Here is a 23,843-nt window from a genome sequence, read left to right on the forward strand (position 1 = left end):
CTTTTTCTCCAGCCATGTAAGACATGCCTGCTCCCCTTTACCTTCTGCCATGATTCCAAGTTTTCTGAGGCCTCCCCAGCCAGGCTTCCTGTACAGCCTATGGAACTGTGAGTCAATTAAATCTCTTTTCTTTATAAATTACCCAGTCTTAGACAGTTCCTTATAGCAATGTGAGAACGGACTAATACAGAGACTTTCAGTAATACTGACCTGGGAAGTGTTATTGGTTAAGGCTCCAGTTTGGAAAAAGCTCAAGGGTCAACTGGTGAGGGCAAATCGACTATACATTCCCCTGCAAATTCTTCCCGCTGGGAACCCACAGGGCTGAATTGCCAAGCTCTGAGACCCACTGGCGTTTGCAGGTGAGTGAAGCAAATGTGCATTTGCCATCCGCCCACTTAGTGTCCCAGATGTGTTTTCTAGATCAAGGCTCTGCAACTTGTTCTCTAAAGGGCCAGGCGGTAAATATTTTCAGCATTGTGGGCCACAGGGTCTCTGTTGCAGCTGCTCAGCACTGCAGTTGTAGCAAGAGAACCACCATACACTATACAGAAATCAACAGGCATGGCTGGTCTGGCTACAGACATTAGTTCTAGATCCTTGCGACTCACAGCATGGGCCCTGACTCAGTATTGTCAGCATGTCCTGGTGCACAACTGGTCTGCAGCTGGTCCCGGTGCACCTGAATTTCCATTCATAAGGTAAATCCTAACACAGATTCTTGCGTGGCAATGGGTTTCTTTAATCAGATTGCTTTCTTGGCAGTGCTTTACTGGGAGTGGGGGTTCGGATGAGGGAAGGGCGAAACTCATTTGGAACTTGGAGATCACGGAAAGGTGGCTCTGAAGGGGGTGAATGGGGACTGGGCATGCCACTGGAGGGTAGCCCCTGGGAAAACACTGCGACCTGCAGAGGAAAAAGCTCTGGGAAGTGACAGTGGAGCCAGGTGGAAGACAGGAGGGTGCCAGAAGTAAGTCGTCCCTAAGCAGAGTTTGTTGATTGCTCCTTTAGGAGCCAGGCACTGTCAGGACAGGAGGGTGGGATCAGGAGATGGACATGAATCTGACCCGGCTTCTTTGAGGGAGCCTGAAGGTAAGGAGGGTGAGGCATGGGTGAGAGTAACGTGATGCTGTAGTTGTCAGCAAGCAAAGGCATGATGTAAAGCAAGCAGAGCCATGAGTGACAGCAAGTGTGCGCGAGAGTTCGTGGAGGAGGTGGCGTCTAGCTTGGGTGGGTGGTGCCATGAGCCCCAGAAGACATCATGGGAGAAATGGAATTGGCCTTTGAGAAATGGGAATTTTAACATGTACAGATGAGCGCTGAAAGGCATCCCCAATAGAGAGGACAGGACGAATGAAAGCAGGAAAGTGGAAAATCAAAAAGTGGGTATGAAAAGGAAAATACTGGTTTATTGGCACCTGTGCGTGTGTGCTGTATAAAGATTTGAGTGGTAATGTGAGGGAATGTTAAAGTGTCTTTCTCTTGATGAAGAATTTTCTGTACTTTTTCCTTAGTGAATAGATGATACCTTAGGAAATACAAAATAGTAACAATAATCATGTAGATTGTGATCAAGTTAGGTAGAGTCTCGAATTGCCAAGCTAAGTTTGATTTCATCTGTGGGCAAAGTGATTTCATCAAATGGTTGGTGTCCACCGACCATTTCTGTGTTTCTAATTAAACTTGAGTCTCTTCACTCTAAGAGGAATGTGGCCCATCCCACCCAACCCTGAAGTAAGAACAAAGTGGTGAGAAGGAATGTCCAAGAAATAGTTTATTCCAAACAACAAATGCCAACTTGAACAGAACCAGAAAATCTGGTGTTCCTAGGGCAACTTCCAGCTCCTGCCCCTAATTTGTGAACTCAGCCCAGTAAAAAAAAAAAATCTTAAGAGCCTCCAGGGTCACAGTGAGGAGAGGAGCAGGCCCATTATTTCCTGGGGGAGGTGGGGAGCAGGTTGGTTATTGATGGGGACATGAAGTAAAGTGTGCAAAACAAGCCGACTGACGAGGACCACACAATCCAGAAATAGCCTCAGTTCAAAGGAGGAAAACAATGACTATTTCTTTTTTTAAAAACAAAAATATAAAACCTCACCATACATTAAAATGTCTTTTAATAAATCTAAGAGATGACATGGACAGCCCCAAGGATTGAGTAATCATGTAAAAAGTGAACAATGGAAGGTGGATGAAAAAATAAAAACACCATCGAACTTCAGCAGGATGTAACAAATATCAAAGACTCCAGGAAGACCATTTGGAAGAATCCTACACAGGAAGCTTGTTTGCACAGAAAACTGACCTGGCAGGTGGGTGAAGGAAGAAAGTATCTAAATAATGATGATAATTACGCTGACAAAAAAGGCCATTCAATGAGTCATCCAATGCTTGCGGTTACACACAGGATCTTCTTTAACCCCATAACTCCCCTGCAACGTTAGTTTTACCATCCTCATTTAAAAATGAGGAAACTGTCATTCAGAGCGATTGCATGCTTTGCCTAAGGTCTCCCACTTAGTAGCCAGCAGGGCTGGATTCTCAACACAAACCTGACTCCAAAGTTGAAGCTTTCCCTGCTTATCCCAACATCTTCCAGTTCAAAGGCAAGCTTCTCCCTGAGCAGATCGTAGTTTGCTTTTTGTGTGAACCCATTTTCTTCCTGAAATAAACTTTCTAAGCACCCATGCTTCCTAATGTATAAAGAGGGAGCCGCCCCACCAATACAGATGGGGTACTCTCTGTAAGAAGATGCTGACAAGCTGATTTTACACCCTTCCCAGGAGAGAACACCCTGAAAGCCGACAGAGTTGGAGAGTTCTGCTGCAGGTCTGGGCTTTCGGGCCAGTTGGATGGGGTGCTGATTACACTCTGTAGGAGTAAGCCGACTCTCATCTGAATGGACACCTGTGTGCCATCCCAGCACAAAGGATATGGTGGTGGTGAGGACTGCTGAAATTAGAAGGGTGGTCTTCTTAAATGAGGGGAGGAGCGAGACCGCAGCGCTGAGACCTTGGGGACAAGGCTGGTCTGCGTGCTGCACCATCTTACAAGGTCAGAAGGACTGTGGCCTGCCAGAGAATGCACATGAAGACACTTCAGGTTTTGCTTCAGGATTTGGGAGTGTTGTTTTCACAGAAGGGGCCAAAATATCAGATATTTATTTTGCTGTCGGGGCGGTGTTTTTCGAAAGTGCTCTCTAACAAGCTAGGATGTGCCAAATTGCAAAGTCATGACGGTTTAATTGCTTTGGGGAATGGGGGTTCACTTCACATATTAAGGTTGCATTTTGCACGTAAAAATGACTTTATAAATATCAGAGGTTTTTCATGTTTCCTATCTAATTGGGCTCTCCCCATAATCTTGTAATTTGAAGTGGGGCAGAAGTGTTTCACCCCTTTGGCAGATGCAGAAAACTGAGGCACAGAGAGGGCGTGACTTGTCTGAGGTCACACAGTGAATCAGTCATGGAGATGGGACCAGAACCCAGGCTTCCCAGCTCCAAGTCCGGGGCTCTTTCTGCATCTGATGTTTTCAGGGGCAAGACAGGGACCTTCCGGGCATAAAGAGGGGCTCTGGGTGGGCAGGGCGGAGACGAGTGCAGTCCTGTTGAGCAGCAACAAGTGTGGGCTTAGCTGCTGCAGCCGCGGGTGCAGGTGGTGGTGAGGAGGTTGTTGTTGCACCCGTCCTGGAGTTTGCTTTGGGCCTGGCCTCCAGCTCGGCTGTCGGTGTCCAAGAGCTGGCTGCCCTGTCCCTGCTGCCTCCTAAGCCTGCAAACAAGCACAGATCTGAGTTAGTGGTGCGGCACGGGGTTGTGGAGGCACATCCAGGAGACACACTGGGCAGGCAGTCAGCTCAAACCCTCCCCTGCCTGGAAGGATTGATCATTAAGGCATCCAGGGTGCTGTGGACTAGAGCCAGATGGGCCTGGGATCAAAGCACAGCTGAGGCGCACTTGGGTGGGTTACTTAATGCATAGACCCTCAATTTCTCTGTCTATAGAATGGAGATAATAATTCCCATCCTGTGGCTCCTTGTGATGCTTACTTGAGATCATATATTTATATTTTTGTTTACATCATATATTTATATTGCCCAGGCTCACAGTCAGTAAAGGTGGTGAGTCCCAGCTGTCATTCATTCAGTATATATGTATTAACTGCCCACTAGTGTACCAGCCACCATGTCTAGGAGCAGGGGATCCTCTGGCAAGCCAAACAGTTATATTCTTTGTCCTCAAGGAGCTCAATGTCGAAAGGGGAGACAGGCACTAATGAAAGAATCCCACAAGTAAATATCCAAACAGTTAAACACAGACTTACAAAATATCCTATTACAAACTATGTTGAGGGGGTGTGATTCCGAACACTGCATTTCCTAGCAGTTGGCCACTTGGTCACCTTTCACGTGTTGGAAGATGTCAGTGTCCCTCTGTTTCTGATCTTCAAGCTAAAGTTCAGTCACTATACCACAGCTGTCACTGCCTGTGGATGGCGGCAGCAAGTACGGAATGGAGACATTTAAGGAGGCAGTGAGAATTTTTAGAGCAGGGAAGAACTCAACTCACATCCTGGCTTGCAACACTTTCTACTTGGGTTATGTTAGTCAAGTTGCTTTATCTTCTTCTTAGCCTCAGCTTTCTTATGTAAAACTAGGAATTATATCGTTCACTTTGCAGGAGGCTAAGGGGATCATAGACAATACATGTAAAATATCTAGTATAGGGCTGGGAATAATAATAATTACTCTTAGTTCTACCCTGTTCTGAAAAAGAGGTTTTAGCCTGAATTTTAAAACTAGTATGTTTCTTTCCAACAGATTGCAGAGCGGGTTGTCAACACCTGTTGTCTTGATTTAAATGAAAGAGCTGTTTCACCCAGCAAGCCTCTGTGTATGCTTGTTATATGCAGGGTCCTCAGGGTTATCCTGAGATGACTACAACAGTCTATGCCCTTAGACAGGTCATGGTTGTGTGTGTGAATGTGAGTGTGTGCAAAGTGGGAATGCCTAGTGTTTGCAACAATGCTGGTACTTGAATAAGTCCTTCAGATAACACTGAAATACCAGCAGCAACACTGTGTTTCATAAGACAGTGAATTGGTGGTTCCTTCCCCCAATCCTTCATGCTAAGGCCCAGGACCAAGGTGGGCAGTTCCTCTGCCACCGTGGCTTGCAGCTCTCCAGATAGGGCAACTGGGAAAGGTGGTCATGGTTAAAATACATCATCCTAGTGAAGTGGGCAGGAGCCAGAGGACAGAGCTGGGAGGCTCCATTCGGGTTGAGGCCTTGGTGATAGGATATTTCCTCTTACCCTCAGTTGAAGAGGTGGCTTATCATCCTTCTTAGTAAAAATATACTTTATTTTCTGTCTGTGTTGGCATTTATTTGGACTTTTTGCCTTCAGCACTTGTGTTTAATTGGCTTTTGTGTATTTGACATTAGACCAGAACATTCACAAAATGGGGCTCTCAAAGTTCAAAGGCAGGCCAACATATTTTCTGGGACTCCAGCTGGTAACATGTTCAAACACTGCAAGGATTATTTAAAGAGTCTGCGTTCTTAAAACTGAATTAAAATACCATGACTATAAAATCATGGATTTCAAATAAGATATGATACCTCATTGATATCTTGAGGCTAAAAAAAAAGAATTGTTCAGTACTCAAAGATTGCCTCACTACAATATACTGTCTTAAAACTAGTTGAAATTCTTTTCTCTCCAGAGCTCTTCCCATCCTTCTCACAATTTCTTTTCTTTATCCTTCTCTAAGCTAAACTCTCTTTGTCCAAAACTCCTTAGCTAGTCTGACATAATATCTGTGAAGAACGCTTGCAAACCAGCAGAAATGAAATAAAATCACTTTGATCTTCATGCTATTTTTTTTTAAAGCAAAGAAAAAATTTCCATGTAAAAGACATTCTCTTCATACTAAAAAGGAACTGCAACATTTTGATCTTCAAGGACAAAGACTTAAGACCAGGAAAATATGATACAAACTCTGCTATAATAAAATAACTTATCTTTTGGGCCTCCTGACATAATTTAGTCACATTATTCTTTGTCCAATTCAGTATATTGGCAACTTAAACTGCCTTACCCCAAATTTGGTTCACAGCCTTCATAAGACTGTCTAATAGGCCAGATGTGGTGGGTTAAACCTGTAATCCCAGCCCTTTGGGAAGCTGAGGTGGGTGGATCACCTTAGGTCAGGAGTTCAAGGCCAGCCTTGCCAACAAGGTGAAACCCCATCTCTACTAAAAATACAAAAATTAGCTGGGTGTGGTGGCACACACCTGTAATCCCAGCTACTCGGGAGGCTGAGGCAGGAGAATTGCTTGAACCTAGGGGGTGGAGGTTGCAGTGAGCCAAGATCATGCCACTGCACTCCAGCCTGGGTGGCAGAGTGAGACTGTCTTAAAAAAAAAAAAAGAAAAAAAAAAAGATTACCTAATTAAAAAAAAAAATCTTAAAATTTAGTCTTACCTCATTTTTTTCAAAAAATAATTTGGATCCAACCATCATTTGTAAACTGGTGAGTTTGTATTACCATCCCATGACAAAATTCTAAAATAAAAACCACAAGATCTTCATTTGTATGTATATATATCTAGATGTGTTTATGTATATATACACGTATTACATTGTATCTTGTCTACATAATAAAATCTGATGTAGCCAGCCAGAAATCTCTTTAAGAAATTTTATTTTGATTGATTTAAAAGAGCACTCATATAAAATATACAGTAATTAATCAATTTTATGAAGTTCATGTGACTTAAGTAAATCTTTGGTAAACTAGTTGGTTGAGGCAGGGGAATCGCTTGCTGGGAGGTGGAGGTTGCAGTGAGCCAAGATCGTGCCACAGCACTCCAGCCTGGCAACAGAGCAAGACTGCATCTCAAAAAATAAATAAATAAATAAATAAAAAGTAAATAAATAAAATAAAAATAAAATTTTTAATGAAATAAAATTAAAATGTCTTCATAATTGTCTACATACATTTTTTTTTGCCTGGGTTTACTTGTCAGACAGTTTTATATTTTGCTTTTTCTATATGTTTTAAGATCATAAGGCTATGAACCCAGCCTAAACCAAAATGATCTTCCTGCAATTACTTGATGAATAGAAATAATTTAATATTGCTAATTTAATAAAAGCAGACATATTTTCTGAGTTATTGACAGGACACCATGCATTTAACTTTAGGGTTTTTGCTTCGGTAACCAATTGATATTTACAGGCTAAAAAATTATTAATAGAGAAATAACTTGAAATGATGATTACCTTTGTCTAATATCTCAATTCTCATAAGTAATTTAGGTAAGCTATAAAGCAGAAAAATGTAAACTGGACAAATGTCTATAAGTAAACTTTTCATGTGATTTAAAATCTTAAGGTTATGTTTAATTAATAGGTACTCATTAAATGTCTGGGTCATTTTCAACTAAGACTTCAAATTATAAACTGGTTCTCATTCACAATGTTGATACATGACAGACAAAGATCTTGCTTCCTAGAGTTTTACTAAAATTCAAGGTTACTGAGAGTTAAAAATTTTAATTAATATATAAAATTTTGTATATAAAATATACAAAAATATGAAGTTTTTAATAAGAATTATAAGAAAGACATAAAATATGTTCTTTATTGAGAAAAAATGTTTTGTCTAATTCAGAGGCTATTTAAAGGTGGTTTTAAAATATAGATCTAGCAAGAAAATAGAAACAAGATATAAAAGAATCAGTAAGTAGGAGAGAAAGATGTGAAGAAAGTTATAGATATGAAGGTAAATTTTTGGTAAGGAAGGTTGCAAAGAAAAGAGACTAATTTTGAATAAGAAAGAATCTTGTGTGGTAAATTTTTGTCCTAAAATAAAATGACTGAGTTATTTAAGGAGGAGGAGGCAGAAGACAAAGCAGAATATTTAAGGCATGTCATGCATGGTCTGTGTGAGTCACAGAAAGGCTTGTGAAAGGGAAATGTATGAAAGTAATGTTGTATGCGATCAAGTTGGCTACAATTAAAAGGAATTATTTGTGATAACCTTTCTAACAATTGAGCTTTGATATTCAAAATACATTAGCAAAAAACTACAAAAAAAAAGTTCCCTATATTTAAATAAAAAGAAGATGTTTTTGAAGTATTGATCTGCTCTTAATAAAACTGCAAGATGTTTTTATTTTTAATTCTGGATTCCAAGTCCAGAGTGTTCACCATTACACCATACAATTTTACATTACTTTTTTTTTTTTTTCAGACGGAGTCTTGCTCTGTCACCCGGGCTGGAGTGCAGTGGCATGATCTCGGCTCACTGCAACTTCCACCTCCCGGGTTCAAATGATTCTCTTGCCTCAGCCTCCTGAGTAGTTGGGATTACAGGCATGCGCCCCCCCAAGCCCAGCTGATTTTTGTATTTTTAGTAGAGACAGGATTTCACCATGTTGGTCAGGCTGGTCTCAATCTTCTGACCTCGTGATCTGCCCACCTCAGCCTCCCAAAGTGCTGGGATTACAGGCATTAGCCACTGTACCCCGCGAATCTTACATTGATTTTCAATTCTAAGGTATTTTTCTTATTTTTTTTTTGAGACAGGGTCTTCCTCTGTCACCCAGGCTGGAGCACAATGGAGTGATCTTGGCTCATTGCAGCCTCAACCTCCTGGGCTCCACTGATCCTCCCACCTTAGCCTCCCTGCCATGTTGCCCAGGCTGGTCTCGAACTCATGAGCTCAGGCATCCCAAATGGGATTACAGGTGTGAGCCATCACACCTGGCGTAAGATCTGTTTCTTCACAGTAATCTTATTCCTGAGATCTATTTAATTTCCCTAGTTTCAGGTTAAAAGTGCTGTTCTCTTCATTCAAAATGGTCATTTCATTCTTGAGGTAATGTTTTACTTTTGAAATTTCCCAGAGGTTCAACTTTTGCTATACCTCCCTGTATGTGCCTTCGGAGTCATACGTCTTTGACCTCAGTTTTTTTCTCCCGTTCAGAAGGCCTGGGATGAGAATTTTTTCCTTCAATGTTTTTGTCAGCTCCCATGAAATCTTTCTCCGGTTCTAACTCTGCTGTTATGGCCTGATGCTGGAACATTTATCTGAAGGTCTAAAAAAGGCAATGTTTTTCTTCAGTATAACTTAATTCTGTACTCTTGGTTTTTCTTGATATGTCTGAGCTTTTCGTCATAACCAGAAACCTCAAATGTTGTTACTCAGAGCCATGTATTCCTCTGCTTAAGGTACTAGTTTTCTTGTTTACATTCCTTTATACTTTAAGTGTATACTCATATCATTGGATACATTATTTCTGTGTCCTATACTTCCAGGTTATCTAAATGAGCTTCCTATAAGGAGAAACAATCACACTGCAGAAGGTTTTTCTTTATCTTTTTGGTATTTGTCCTAAGAAAGAAAGATTTTATGTTTTAACAAGATAATTTTCTGTGTGGCCTTTATTAGGTTTTTATTGCATAAGAAAACTGAGCTTTGAAAGGGTTTGTAGTTTTCTGTATTGCTTTTGGAGTCTTTTGATTATCGCTTTGGTTAAGTGAATGACTATTATTTTACAGTGATATGTGATTCTGTTTTGATCAAATGTTTTGAGCCTTTTAAGATCTTTAACAAACTTCCCCATAATCACATCCTACATTAAGGGTTTTTTTTTGTTTGTTTTTTTTTTTACTTAAAATTGACTTTAGGGTTTTCTAGTTGGACGCCTGGAAGGTACCAAAGGATACATCTCTCATCTTGCAGAGGCAGTAAATGATTAGGTTTATTTGATAAATCATATAAGAAACACTGTCATATTGTTGATATGAATGTTTCAATAATTATGTAAATTCATAGAAATCTGATAGGTTATCAGGCATAATTCTGGTTATTTTCTTAAAATTCTACATAGAAATATATGTGAGTATTCGTATGGTAATATGGTTATTTGCATAAATCCAATAAAATTCTGCCTTCCTTTTATAGTTGAATACAATTTCAAACACGGGGTATGTTATCAAGGTTTTGACTGAAATGTCATATTAAAAATATGCACAAAGTACCTGATTTTAAGCATCCCCATCTTATAATGAGTAAATAACAATTGTCACTTCCTGGTGGGCCCAGGAACCTTAAGACTTGTGATGGTTAATATTGAGTGTCGACTTGACTGGGTGGAAGGATGTAATGTGTTGTTCCTGGGTGTGTCTGTAAGGGTGTCGGCGAAGGAGATTCAGATTTGAGTCGGTGGACTGGGAGACTCAGACCCACCCTCAATCTGGGTGGGCACCATAAAAGCAGGCGGAAGAACATGGGAAGACCAGACTAGCTAAGTCTCCTGGCTTCCATCTTTCTCCCATGCTGGATGTTTCCTTCCCTTGAACATCAGACTCCAAATTCTTCAGCTTTTAGATTCTTGGACTTCCAGGTTTTAGATTTGCCAGGGGCTTTGGAGCCTTCAGCCACAGACTGAAGCCTGCCCTATCGGATTCCCTACTTTTGAGGCTTTGGGACTGGGACTGGCTTCCTGGCTCCTCAGCTTGCAGACGGCCTGTTGTGAGACTTGGCCTTGTGATCGTGTAAGTTAATTCTCCTAATAAACTCCCCTTCATAAATCCTATTAGTTCTGTCCTTCTAGGCAGCCCTGACTAATACAAGACTCTAAGTAAAATCTAAAGTCTGCCTTGGTGTGGCTTCCTAGCCTCAAGAGACTTTAAATCTGAGATCCCTATATGATCACTATAGAGAAAAAGTTTCCAAAGAAAAACCATAATACACCTGTTAGTGGGTTGTAACTCTGTACATTGTTTTTGAATTCTTGTTATCTACCTATAGACTAGCCTAGGTCCTAAACTGGAATTCTTCCAATTCAACTTTCTTTCTTTTTTAAATAAAATTACTAAAATGAGACTTGCTTGTTCCTAAAGCCTGATACACTGAAACTAGATACATTTTAAGGAGCAGGTTTCATGCCTCATGTGTGGGCCACAAAGAAGGCTCACCAAGCTTCCTGATGCCATAACCAGAGACATTTAAACTGCAAACCAAAATAAGAAGGGCGTGTTTTCCACACTGTAAACAGCTTATCCTAAGGTGTCAGCACAAGACTCCATATCAGAATAAGACTCTTCCCCTCCCGGATGCTACCTTTTTCATTTGGCAGGATAATGCTGTAATTCACATTTCACAATAAGTAATTGCTCTAGGCAGCTTTGACAATAACCCTCGCACAGCTTTCTGGTCAAGTTATATTAGTGATTTCTTTTGTCAAGTTGACATTTTCTTCTTTAATTCAACCCAGTCATAAAATGTGACTCAATGGCTCCAACACGTCTCACCCAGTTTCCCCCACGGTCTTTTAGATTTTAGTTTTTTGCCCTTAGGCTTCGGCTCTGAGTTCAAAATCATTGTACAAAGTAATTGTATTGTTGTTAATTATTTATCTTATTATAATTGTATTATAATTATTTTTTTATTTTTTTATTTTTTATTTTATTTTTATTTTTTATTATACTTTAAGTTCTACGGTACATGTGCATAACGTGCAGGTTTGTTACATATGTATACTTGTGCCATGTTGGTGTGCTGCACCCATCAACTCGTCAGCACCCATCAACTCGTCATTTACATCAGGTATAACTCCCAATGCAATCCCTCCCCCCTCCCCCGTTCCCCCTCCCCATGATAGGCCCCAGTGTGTGATGTTCCCCTTCCCGAGTCCGAGTGATCTCATTGTTCAGTTCCCACCTATGAGTGAGAACATGCGGTGTTTGGTTTTCTGTTCTTGTGATAGTTTGCTAAGAATGATGGTTTCCAGCTGCATCCATGTCCCTACAAAGGACACAAACTCATCCTTTTTGATGGCTGGATAGTATTCCATGGTGTATATGTGCCACATTTTCTTAATCCAGTCTGTCACTGATGGACATTTGGGTTGATTCCAAGTCTTTGCTATTGTGAATAGTGCCGCAATAAACATACATGTGCATGTGTCTTTATAGCAGCATGATTTATAATCCTTTGGGTATATACCCAGTAAAGAGATGGCTGGGTCATATGGTACATCTAGTTCTAGATCCTTGAGGAATCGCCATACTGTTTTCCATAATGGTTGAACTAGTTTACAATCCCACCAACAGTGTAAAAGTGTTCCTATTTCTCCACATCCTCTCCAGCACCTGTTGTTTCCTGACTTTTTAATGATCGCCATTCTAACTGGTGTGAGATGGTATCTCATTGTGGTTTTGATTTGCATTTCTCTGATGGCCAGTGATGATGAGCATTTTTTCATGTGTCTGTTGGCTGTATGAATGTCTTCTTTTGAGAAATGTCTGTTCATATCCTTTGCCCACTTTTTGATGGGGTTGTTTGTTTTTTTCTTGTAAATTTGTTTGAGTTCTTTGTAGGTTCTGGATATTAGCCCTTTGTCAGATGAGTAGATTGCAAAAATTTTCTCCCATTCTGTAGGTTGCCTGTTCACTCTGATGGTAGTTTCTTTTGCTGTGCAGAAGCTCTTTAGTTTAATGAGATCCCATTTGTCAATTTTGGCTTTTGCTGCCGTTGCTTTTGGTGTTTTAGACGTGAAGTCTTTGCCCATGCCTATGTCCTGAATGGTACTACCTAGGTTTTCCTCTAGGGTTTTTATGGCTTTAGGTCTAACATTTAAGTCTCTAATCCATCTTGAATTAATTTTCGTATAAGGAGTAAGGAAAGGATCTAGTTTCAGCTTTCTACTTATGGCTAGCCAATTTTCCCAGCACCATTTATTAAATAGGGAATCCTTTCCCCATTTCTTGTTTCTCTCAGGTTTGTCAAAGATCAGATGGCTGTAGATGTGTGGTATTATTTCTGAGGACTCTGTTCTGTTCCATTGGTCTATATCTCTGTTTTGGTACCAGTACCATGCTGTTTTGGTTACTGTAGCCTTGTAGTATAGTTTGAAGTCAGGTAGCGTGATGCCTCCAGCTTTGTTCTTTTGACTTAGGATTGTCTTGGAGATGCGGGCTCTTTTTTGGTTCCCTATGAACTTTAAAGCAGTTTTTTCCAATTCTGTGAAGAAACTCATTGGTAGCTTGATGGGGATGGCATTGAATCTATAAATAACCTTGGGCAGTATGGCCATTTTCACGATATTGATTCTTCCTATCCATGAGCATGGTATGTTCTTCCATTTGTTTGTGTCCTCTTTTATTTCACTGAGCAGTGGTTTGTAGTTCTCTTTGAAGAGATCCTTTACATCCCTTGTAAGTTGGATTCCTACGTATTTTATTCTCTTTGAAGCATTTGTGAATGGAAGTTCATTCCTGATTTGGCTCTCTGTTTGTCTGTTACTGGTGTATAAGAATGCTTGTGATTTTTGCACATTAATTTTGTATCCTGAGACTTTGCTGAAGTTGCTTATCAGCTTAAGGAGATTTTGGGCTGAGACAATGGGATTTTCTAAATATACAATCATGTCATCTGCAAAGAGGGACAGTTTGACTTCTTCTTTTCCTAACTGAATACCCTTGATTTCTTTCTCTTGCCTGATTGCCCTAGCCAGAACTTCCAACACTATGTTGAATAGGAGTGGTGAGAGAGGGCATCCCTGTCTTGTGCCAGTTTTCAAAGGGAATTTTTCCAGTTTTTGCCCATTCAGTATGATATTGGCTGTGGGTTTGTCATAAATAGCTCTTATTATTTTGAGGTACGTTCCATCGATACCGAATTTATTGAGCGTTTTTAGCATGAAGGGCTGTTGAATTTTGTCAAAAGCCTTTTCTGCATCTATTGAGATAATCATGTGGTTCTTGTCTTTGGTTCTGTTTATATGCTGGATTATGTTTATTGATTTGCATATGTTGAACCAGCCTTGCATCCCAGGGATGAAGCCCACTTGATCATGGTGGATAAGCTTTTTGATTTGCTGCTGAATCCGGTTTGCCAGTATTTTATTGAGGATTTTTGCATCGATGTTCATCAGGGATATTGGTCTAAAATTCTCTTTTTTTGTTGTGTTTCTGCCAGGCTTTGGTATCAGGATGATGTTGGCCTCATAAAATGAGTTAGGGAGGATTCCCTCTTTTTCTATTGATTGGAATAGTTTCAGAAGGAATGGTACCAGCTCCTCCTTGTACCTCTGGTAGAATTCAGCTGTTAATCCATCTGGTCCTGGACTTTTTTTGGTTGGTAGGCTATTAATTATTGCCTCAATTTCAGAGCCTGCTATTGGTCTATTCAGGGATTCAACTTCTTCCTGGTTTAGTCTTGGAAGAGTGTAAGTGTCCAGGAAATTATCCATTTCTTCTAGATTTTCTAGTTTATTTGCGTAGAGGTGTTTATAGTATTCTCTGATGGTAGTTTGTATTTCTGTGGGGTCGGTGGTGATATCCCCTTTATCATTTTTTATTGCGTCTATTTGATTCTTCTCTCTTTTCTTCTTTATTAGTCTTGCTAGCGGTCTGTCAATTTTGTTGATCTTTTCAAAAAACCAACTCCTGGATTCACTGATTTTTTGGAGGGTTTTTTGTGTCTCTATCTCCTTCAGTTCTGCTCTGATCTTAGTTATTTCTTGCCTTCTGCTAGCTTTTGAATGTGTTTGCTCTTGTTTCTCTAGTTCTTTTAATTGTGATGTTAGAGTGTCAATTTTAGATCTTTCCTGCTTTCTCTTGTGGGCATTTAGTGCTATAAATTTCCCTCTACACACTGCTTTAAATGTGTCCCAGAGATTCTGGTATGTTGTATCTTTGTTCTCATTGGTTTCAAAGAACATCTTTATTTCTGCCTTCATTTCGTGATGTACCCAGTAGTCATTCAGGAGCAGGTTGTTCAGTTTCCATGTAGTTGAGCGGTTTTGATTGAGTTTCTTAGTCCTGAGTTCTAGTTTGATTGCACTGTGGTCGGAGAGACAGTTTGTTATAATTTCTGTTCTTGTACATTTGCTGAGGAGTGCTTTACTTCCAATTATGTGGTCAATTTTGGAATTCCTGTATTATAATTTTTAAAGTTTACTCTTATTGCCTCTCCAATCTTTGTGATGCCAACTCTCCTAACAGAATCATGTTAACTCAACACTTCAAGATGACTGCTCATGCCCGTGGACTAATAAGATGGAAATCAATACTAGACCACAGACAAACTCACTCTGAGACGATTTTTCCTTCTGGCCTTTTTATTACTTTACTGTGGTCTGGATCCCTGACAAAGACCCATATATCTTCCCCGCAACATGGGACAGAGACAACTGGGACAGATCCATCCTGGTGCTGAGGGATAATTAAGCCTAACTATAGCATGGTTGATCAATGACACTTTCAGAGACAGAGCTTCAGACCAAAAAGGGAACATGCAAAAACTAATCATATGAACTGGGTCATTCTTGTCATTCCCAAATGAAATAAAGTAAATGACCTGCTGCAATTCTAATACTAGTTTTGCCCACTGCTATTATTTAACAATCAGAACTTGCCAACTCCTCAACATCCTACTAGTGCCAATGAAATTTCTCAAAGAGCAATAGGTAACATTTCTCCTTATGAAACCTCTAACCTTCTCTTTGTTCTTTGGACATACTAAAGACCACTCAGTCTGCATGTATGCCCTGAATTGCAATTCTTTCCTCCCAAATAAAACATTTTAATTTGATTTTTAAATTTCATTTGTATAAATTTATGGGGTACAAGTGTAATTTTGTTACATGGCTAGATTGCACAGTGGTGAAGTCAGGGCTTTAGAATGGATGCTGAGAAATTTTTTTTTTTTTTTTTTTTTTGAGACGGAGTCTCGCTGTGTCTCCCAGGCTGGAGTGCAGTGGCACGATCTCGGCTCACTGCAAGCTCCGCCTCCCGGGTTCACACCATTCTCCCGCCTCAGCCTCCGAGTAGCTGGGACTACAGGCGCCCGCCACCGCGCCCGGCTAATTTTTTGTATTTTTTTTTTTTTTAGTAGAGACGGGGTTTCACTGTGTTAGCCAGGATGGTCTTGATCTCCTGACCTCGTGATCCGCCCGTCTCGGCCTCCCAAAGTGCTGGGATTACAGGCTTGAGCCACCGCGCCCGGCCGATGCTGAGAAATTACTTAATGCGTACGACGTATGCTATTTGGGTGATGGCTACTGATATTGTTTGGAGGTGTGTCCCTTTCAAATCTCATGTTGAAATGTGACCTCCAACATTGGAGGTGGGTCAAGTGAGAGGTATTTGGGTCATGGGGGTGGATCCTTCTATGAATGGCTTGTGCTGTCCTTGCAGTTGTAAGTGAGTTCTCACTCTGTTCGTTCATGTGAGAGCTGGTTGTTTAAAGGAGCCTAGGAGCGCCTCCTCTCTCTCATTCTCTTTCTTGCCATGTGTGATGCCAGCTCACTCTGTGCCTTCTGCCATGATTGGAAGCTTCCTGAGGCCTCACCAGAAGCAGATGCTGGTACAATCTTTCTTGTGTGGAGTGCAGAACCATAAGCCAAATAAACCTCTTTTCCATATAAATTAACCAGTCTCAGGTATTCCTTTATAGCAATGCAAAACAGACTAACACAGATTTTAGAGATTTATCTATATATTTTATTAGACTTTGACACATGGCACACTGTCACCCTGAGTATTGGAGGCCTGTAACAGTAACTAAATGAGGTGTGGGCAATGTCTCACCACCAGGTTCTATTTCTGAGCCAGGAGGCAGAATCAAGAAGGACATACTCTTCTAGAGGCATCCACCCATCTACCTGCAGGCTTATAAAGCTTAGATTCTAATCTAATTCTGAGGGGGCTTCAAAGCCTGTGTTTTTCTTATATCTGTACTCTCAACTGTCCACCTAACCACCATTCATCTACCACCATGAACACATCTGCCCACTCATCCATTTGTTACCCACTTATTTATGCATCTATCTACTTATCCATTTACCCATTCATCTACCCCATCTTTCCATCCACCCACCCACCCATCCACTTAACTCATCCATCCACTTATTAATCTGCCCATTCATCTACCCCATCCTTCCATCTATCCATTCTGATATGTCCATCCATCTATCCCTCCTGTCCACCCTCACCCAACTACCTGAACACCCCTTAATCTAGCTACACATTCACCCACCCACCTGTGCAATTCCCATACACCTACCCATCTGCATATTCACCCATCCATTCATCTATATACCTCACCCATTCATCATCCACTCACCCATCAATACATCCATCTGTCCACAACCCCCATCCATCTACTCATCCACCTACTCACCATCCATCCATCACTGTTATCTTTCACTATCTACCCATTTGCTGATGCCACCCTCCCTCCCCCATCATTCCCCTCCTCCTTTCCACCAGCATTATCTGTGTGCCAGGCTCACTGTTGAAAGGACTGGGGGCAGGGCAGAGAGCAAACAGTGAGCATTCATGGTGACAAAGTCTCTGCAGGATGAAGTAGCATGGCACAGTGTTAAGGGCCTGGGTTTGAAGTCAGACTGTCTGGTCCTAACCCTGGGTCTGCCACTTAGTCATGCGACTTTGGGAGGCTGAAGTCAAACCCAGGGCAGTCTGCCTCTTCCCACTGAATCCTGGGTCATTCAATCTGAACCTGGAAAGAAGATAGCATGGGATGACTTTTCCATGCTCCAAAGGAATTAGAAATGCTTGCATTGCTCAAATAGAAATCCATGAACCAAGACAAAGGTATGAAGCACTTACGGTTGGCCCTGAGAGCTCAGTTATAGGACTAGCCCACAGTCCAGTTATCTATAACTTGGGAGGAAATGAAAAGGGATTTTGCATATATTACTAGGGGTAGCTCAATTCTACTGATACACATTGGCTAGTTATCTCCTCAATGGCAGGCACATTCAGTTTTGCAGACAACTTATCAAATTAATTGCCAGCTTTGTGACCACAATCCTGAGTGATGAATGTGTATGCCCTTATCCTCCTGATTCAACCACGAGATGCCAGAAGGAAGTCCTCTGTGACAGAGAATTTTGATCACTGAGAGTGGGACACATAGTGAAATTTGTGATAAATCAGGCTAGAGGCATTTTTCGAAGGCAAGGCACTATGTAGGAGTAGAATAAAATGTCCAGCAAATAAACCTCAAATCAAGCTTTTACACACATCTAGGATGGAGTCAGTTAACATCAACATCAATCCACAGCAGACTACCCACAGGTGAGGCCTGGCCTCCTAGATGAGAGAGACCAGCTTGCTTTGTGCAGTGTGGTTTAAAAAACAAAAACATTTAAAAAGGCTTCCATACCCATTCATACCATTTCTCTTGTTCTTTCCCTATACATTTCCTGGCTCTGTAGAATTCTGAGTGGCAGTGAGATACAGTGGGAAGAATGCAGGCTTTGGAGTCTGGCAGCATTAGATCAGAATCCCAGTTCTGCCATTTACTAGTTGAGTGGCCTGGGGGAGCTCACTTGACTTCTTTTCACCTTGTTGCCTTATCTCTAACACGGGGACAATGATACCTCCTTAAAGGGTAAGATGAATGAATGTGTGTCATCGGCCTGCAGTGTAGGGTGTACTTTGTGAAGGGCAGCTATTTTTGTGATAATTGCAGCGTGGACATCCTCCCATTTTTCAGATGGAGAAAATGAAGATCGGTAAAGCTAATTTCCTGCCATCACTGTAATGAATGTCTCATGATGCCTCTCCACCCCAGCTGGTTCTGCAGGCCTTATCCTGGGGGGTCAGGGCAGAAGGCCCAAAGGAATGGAAAGTGTTAGAGGGGAGTACATACAAGAGTGTCTGAGGGTCAGGACCTCAAGTGGGTGAGCAGACAAACAGGCGAAGGGGATGGAATCCAGCCCCAGGAGTCACAGGGGTCTCCAGAGAGGTCCAAAAGCCAGGGAAGACCAGGGCATGAAACTGGCAATGGTAACCTGGTCTCTGGTCTGAGATGGGTCTGTCTTCTACTGGGCAAGGACCACAGTGTCTTTCTACTGTCCCACCTGTGGTTTCACAGCCCCTAGCATCTGGGGCTGGTGCACCATCCATGTGTGCTGAGTGGATGGGAAAGTGAGTAAGAGAATAAATGGTCCAGCGTGGTTTTTACTTTTCATTAGCAGGGGGTGTGTACCACCTGTGGTTTCACAGCCCCTAGCACCTGGGGCTGGTGCACCATCCATGTGTGCTGAGTAGATGGGAAAGTGAGTAAGGGAATAAATGGTCCAGCATGGTTTTGACTTCTCTTTAGCAGGGGTTGTGTATACAGGTTGGCAAACTCTGTCTCAACATTGTGAGAGGGAAGGAAGCTAGTTGTAATTAAATGTCCTACAAGGCATCCTAGTACGACAAAAATTGGATTTCCATTTGCAGCACTGGCAATCTGGGAGGCTGTGTGGACACTGGCAAGTCAACATACATGAAGCTTTTGCTCTTGTGGCTCAAAGAGTTGGGATAGGCGGTTTATTGTGTGTGTGTGTGTGTGTGTGTGTGTGTGTGTGTGTGTGTGTGTAGGACTAAGCTCTTTTTTATCTTGCCCAAATTCCTATCTAAAGAGTCTGGGGAGTCATGCTCTATAAATCATAAATTCTCATCAGATGGATTTTATTTGACCCCATGTATCATGATTTACTTTCAATCTGACCCTGGCATAACATTAAGAGACAAGGAAAAAATATTTAACCCCAAAATATATTTCCTTGTCATACCTTGAAATTGCTCTGCAAAGTCTCTTGTGGGAAAAATCGCATTCTATAGAGAATTCCCTTTCCCCTTTGTTTTCCTTCCTTTCTTTCCAGATCCAGGAGATAGTCAACTAAGAGCCAGGCACCCTTTCGGTTCCCATAAGAAACATTTTACAACCTGCTGTCTTTCTGAAGTCTGCTATCTGAGAGATTCCTCTGCACAATAAAACTTGGCCTCCAAAATCCTTTATCTTAACCTAAACATTCCTTTCCATTGATCCCAGGTCTTCAGATAAACTCAACCAAGCGTCAACCAGAAAATGTTTACATTTACCTATAGCCTGAAAGCTCCCCCACCAACCCTGCTTTAAGTTGTCCCGCCTTTCTGAACCAAGCCAATACATTTCTTAAACGTATTTGATTGATGTCTCATTCCTCCCTAAAATGTTTAAAACCAAGCTGTACCCCAACCACCTTGAGCACATGTTCTCAGGATCTCCTGGAATGGGCCATGGTCACTCATATTTGGCTCAGAATAAATTTCTGAGATGGAAATTTATTCTGAGATGGGGTTTTGGTGTGGATGTCCTTTCTGTTTGTTAGTTTTCCTTCTAACAGTCAGGACCCTCAGCTGCAGGTCTGTTGGAGTTTGCTTGAGGTACACTCCAGACCCTGTTTGCCTGGGTATCAGCAGCAGAGGCTGCAGAAGAGAGAATATTGCTGAAGAGCAAGTGATGCTGTCTGATTGCTCCTCTGGAAGCTTTGTCTCAGAGCTGTACCCGGCTGTGGGAGGTGTAAGGTGTCAGTCTGCCCCCAGTGGGGGATGTCTCCCAGTTAGGTTACTCGGGGGTCAGGGATGCACTTGAGCAGGCAGTCTGTCCTTTCTCAGATCTCAACCTCCATGCTGGGAGAGTCACTACTCTGTTCAAAGGTGTCAGACAGGGACATTTACATCTGCAGAGGTTTCTGCTGCTTTTTGTTTAGTTATGCCCTGTCCCCAGAGGTGGAGTCTATAGAGGCAGGCAGGCCTCCTTGAGCTGCGGTGGGCTCCACCCAGTTCGAGCTTCCCAGTGGCTTTACCTACTTAAGCCTCAGGAATGGCAGGCGTCCCTCCCCCAGTCTCACTGTCACCTTGCAGTTAGATCTCAGACTGCTGTGCTAGCAATGAGGGAGGCTCTGTGGGCGTGGGATCTTCCGAGCCAGGTGCAGGATATAATCTCCTGGTGTGCCATTTGCTAAGACCCTTGGTAAAGCTCAGCATTAGGGTGGGAGTGACCCGATTTTCCAGGTGTTGTGTGTCACAGTTTCCCCTGGCTGGGAAAAGGAATTCTCTTCCCCCTTGTGCTTCCTGGGTGAGGCAATGCCTCGCCCTGCTTCGGCTCTCGCTTGTTGGGCTGCACCCACTGTCCTGCACCGACTGTCTGAAATGCCCCAGTGAGAAGAACCCAGTACCTCAGTTGGAAATGCAGAAATCACCCGCCTTCTGTGTTGCTCACGCTGGGAGCTGGAGGCTGGAGCTGTTCCTATTCAGCCATCTTGGTGCCCAATCGAGTAGGCCATTTTCCGGTGATTATATCTTGTTAATGTTGTTATACTGACTTTATAAAGTTAATGGGGCAGATCTAGATTTTGAATGGCTGGAGCTTATCTAACTTGGAGGCTGTCTTTAAAGAACATGAGTACATATTGCACATTCAAAATTAGGTCCAGAACATTGAAAGGAGTCTGAGACCTAACAAAATTAGGTCCAGAACATTGGAAGGAGCCTGAGAGATTAAAGGTCCTGAAGCTTAAACTACTTTCTATTTACAGTCAGTCTACCTCTAGTTTCAATAAGAAACCAAATCAAGAAAACTAAAAAAATGTAGGAGGGAAGGGAATGTAGATTATAGAGCAAGCAGAATAGATCTCTTCTTTTCCAATGCAATGAATAAGTAGATAATAACCAAAAAGTATGTATATATAATATCAAAGCACACAGATATGAACATATAAAACTGGATGATAAAGATGATAACCAGAAAAAATAAAAGCAGAAACAGTTAAACAGTATTTCTGCTGCAGAGCAAAACTCTGTCTCAAAAAAAAAAAAAAAAAAGAAAGAGAAAAGAAAATGTGCTACATGTACACCACAGAATACCATACCATGCAGACATAAAAAAAGGATGAAATCATGTTCTTTGCAGCAACATGGATGGAGCTGGAGGTCCTAATCCTAAACAAATTAATGCAAGAACAGAGAACCAAATACTGCATGTTCTCACTTACATGTGGTAGCTAAGCATTGAGCACACATGTGAAATAGGAGTCATGGTTCAACCTTGCCAACAGTGCCAATTTCTAACAGATTTTCATATGATAAGGAATGCAAAAGAGCTTCGGCAACTGTCCAGAAGTCAGCCAGTGAGAATAGGGCACTTTATAGTCACTAATAATGTCTCTATTAAGTATGTGTGTGTACGTGTGTCTCAAAAAATCTCTAATTTATTTGTGTAAAATGTCAATACTTTCTAAATTACTGTTGTTTTTGTCTTACATGATTGATTTATAAAATAACTTTTCTGATAATAATAGCCATGCTTAACGTTTTGTTTGAAATTTTGAGGAAAAATCGAGGGTTACCATGGAGAGACAGCACTACCCACCATGGGCAGCCTTTTAAGTTCCCGGAAGGTATATCTGTTTCCTTGATCTGCTTAGCAAGTTTCCACAAACTCGGTGGCTTAAAACAATAGAAATATATCCTCGCTTCTAGAGAACAGAAAGTTGGAAATCAAGGTGTTGGTGGGGCCACGCTTCCTTAGAGGGCAGAGGGGGAAAGTCCTTCCTTGCCTCTTCCAGTTTCTGGTGGTGGCCACCAATCTGGTGGCAGCATCCCTTGGGTTGTGGCAGCCTCTCTTCTGTCTCTCCCTGCACCTGCACATGGCCTTCTTCCCTGTGTGTCATTGGATTTAGTGCCTACCCCAATCTAGTGTGACCTCGTCATAAATCGAATACTTCTGCAAAGACCGTTTCCAAATAAGGTCATCTTCACTCATAAACTGAATACTTCTGCAAAGATCCTGTTTCCAAATAAGGTCATCTTCAAAGGTGCAAGGCGACAGGTCATCCTCACAGGTGCTAAGAGACGGGTCATCTTCACAGGTGCTAAGAGACGGGTCATCTTCACAGGTGCTAGGCGACAGGTCATCTTCACAGGTGCTGGGCAACAGGTCATCTTCATAGGTGCTAGGCGACAGGTCATCTTCACAGGTGCTGGGCAACAGGTCATCTTCACAGGTGCTAGGTGATAGGTCATCTTCACAGGTGCTAGGTGATATGTCTCCAACATATCCTTTAGGAGGACACAATTCAACTCACAACACAGGGTTCTCAGGCAAAGTCTAAGGCTTTTTCCTAAGAAGCCAGGGTGTGTGATAACAGCTAGATTAAGCAGTGGAAATCAACTTTAAGGACCCATAAGAGAAGTTACAAGTTGCCCCTGTGTGCTTATTTCAGAACACTTCAGTGTTTGTATTCTGTATTTTATATACATTCCCAGCAGTACCGCTCCTTTACTTCACTTGGATATTGTGATTACAGGTTCTGTATTTTTAAAAAATTAAAAGTGAGCATTAGAAGGGGGATAGTGAAACAGAACATGGGCTTGAGAATCCCTCAGATCTATGTGTGGGATCTCCACTCTAGCTAAAACACTTTACTATTGACCTTAGGCCAATGACTTATTCTCTCCAGACATTAAGACTTATAAATCAAGATTGTGAGGCTGGGTACAGTGGCCCACACCTGTAATCCCAGCACTTTGGGAGGCCAAGGTGGGCAGATCACCTAAGGTCAGGAGTTTGAGACCAGCCTGGCCAATGTGGTGAAACCCCATCTCTACTAAAAAAATAACAAAAATTAGCTGGGCATGGTGGTGGATGCCTGTAATCCCAGCTACTTGGGAGGCTGAGGCAGGAGAATCACTTGAACCTGGGAAGTGGAGGTTGTGGTGAGCCGAGATTGCAGCATTGCACTCCAGCCTGGGTGACAACAGCGAAACTCCATCTCAAAAAAATAAAGGTGAGGATGAATTGTAGATCAAATGTGAACATATATAAAATGCCAAGCACAGTACATGGCACATAACAGCTTTCAATACACTTAAAAATGTAGTATTGTCTGTCTTTTTTTTTTTTTTTTTTTCCCTACATCTTTTATTGGCTGAGATTTGTCTGAATCAGTCACACTTTTTTTTTTTTTTTGGCAACAGTCTG

At 41.8% G+C, this 23,843-nt stretch overlaps 1 protein-coding gene across 7 annotated transcripts in view; it reads right to left on the bottom strand.

Moving 5' to 3' along the window:
• Nucleotides 1-1,756: 1,756 nt before the first annotated feature.
• STK32B (serine/threonine kinase 32B) overlaps nt 1,757-23,843 on the bottom strand; it is a 408,290-nt gene continuing 386,203 nt past the window's right edge. For 4 of the 7 annotated variants that reach the window (XM_005554457.5, XM_005554455.5, XM_074039417.1 and 1 more), the window contains one exon: nt 1,757-3,770. In XM_005554457.5, the coding sequence (XP_005554514.3) occupies nt 3,632-3,770 (139 nt within the window). In that variant the 3' untranslated portion in view covers nt 1,757-3,631. Of the gene's footprint in view, nt 3,771-6,484; nt 6,566-16,499; nt 17,541-21,501; nt 22,922-23,843 lie in introns of those variants that run through there. The other 3 variants (XM_065544765.2, XM_005554456.5, XM_045392128.3) reach the window with 3 other exon arrangements.

This window comes from Macaca fascicularis, chromosome 5, assembly GCF_037993035.2.
Source record: "Macaca fascicularis isolate 582-1 chromosome 5, T2T-MFA8v1.1".
In the NCBI taxonomy this organism is placed as follows: domain Eukaryota; kingdom Metazoa; phylum Chordata; class Mammalia; order Primates; family Cercopithecidae; genus Macaca; species Macaca fascicularis.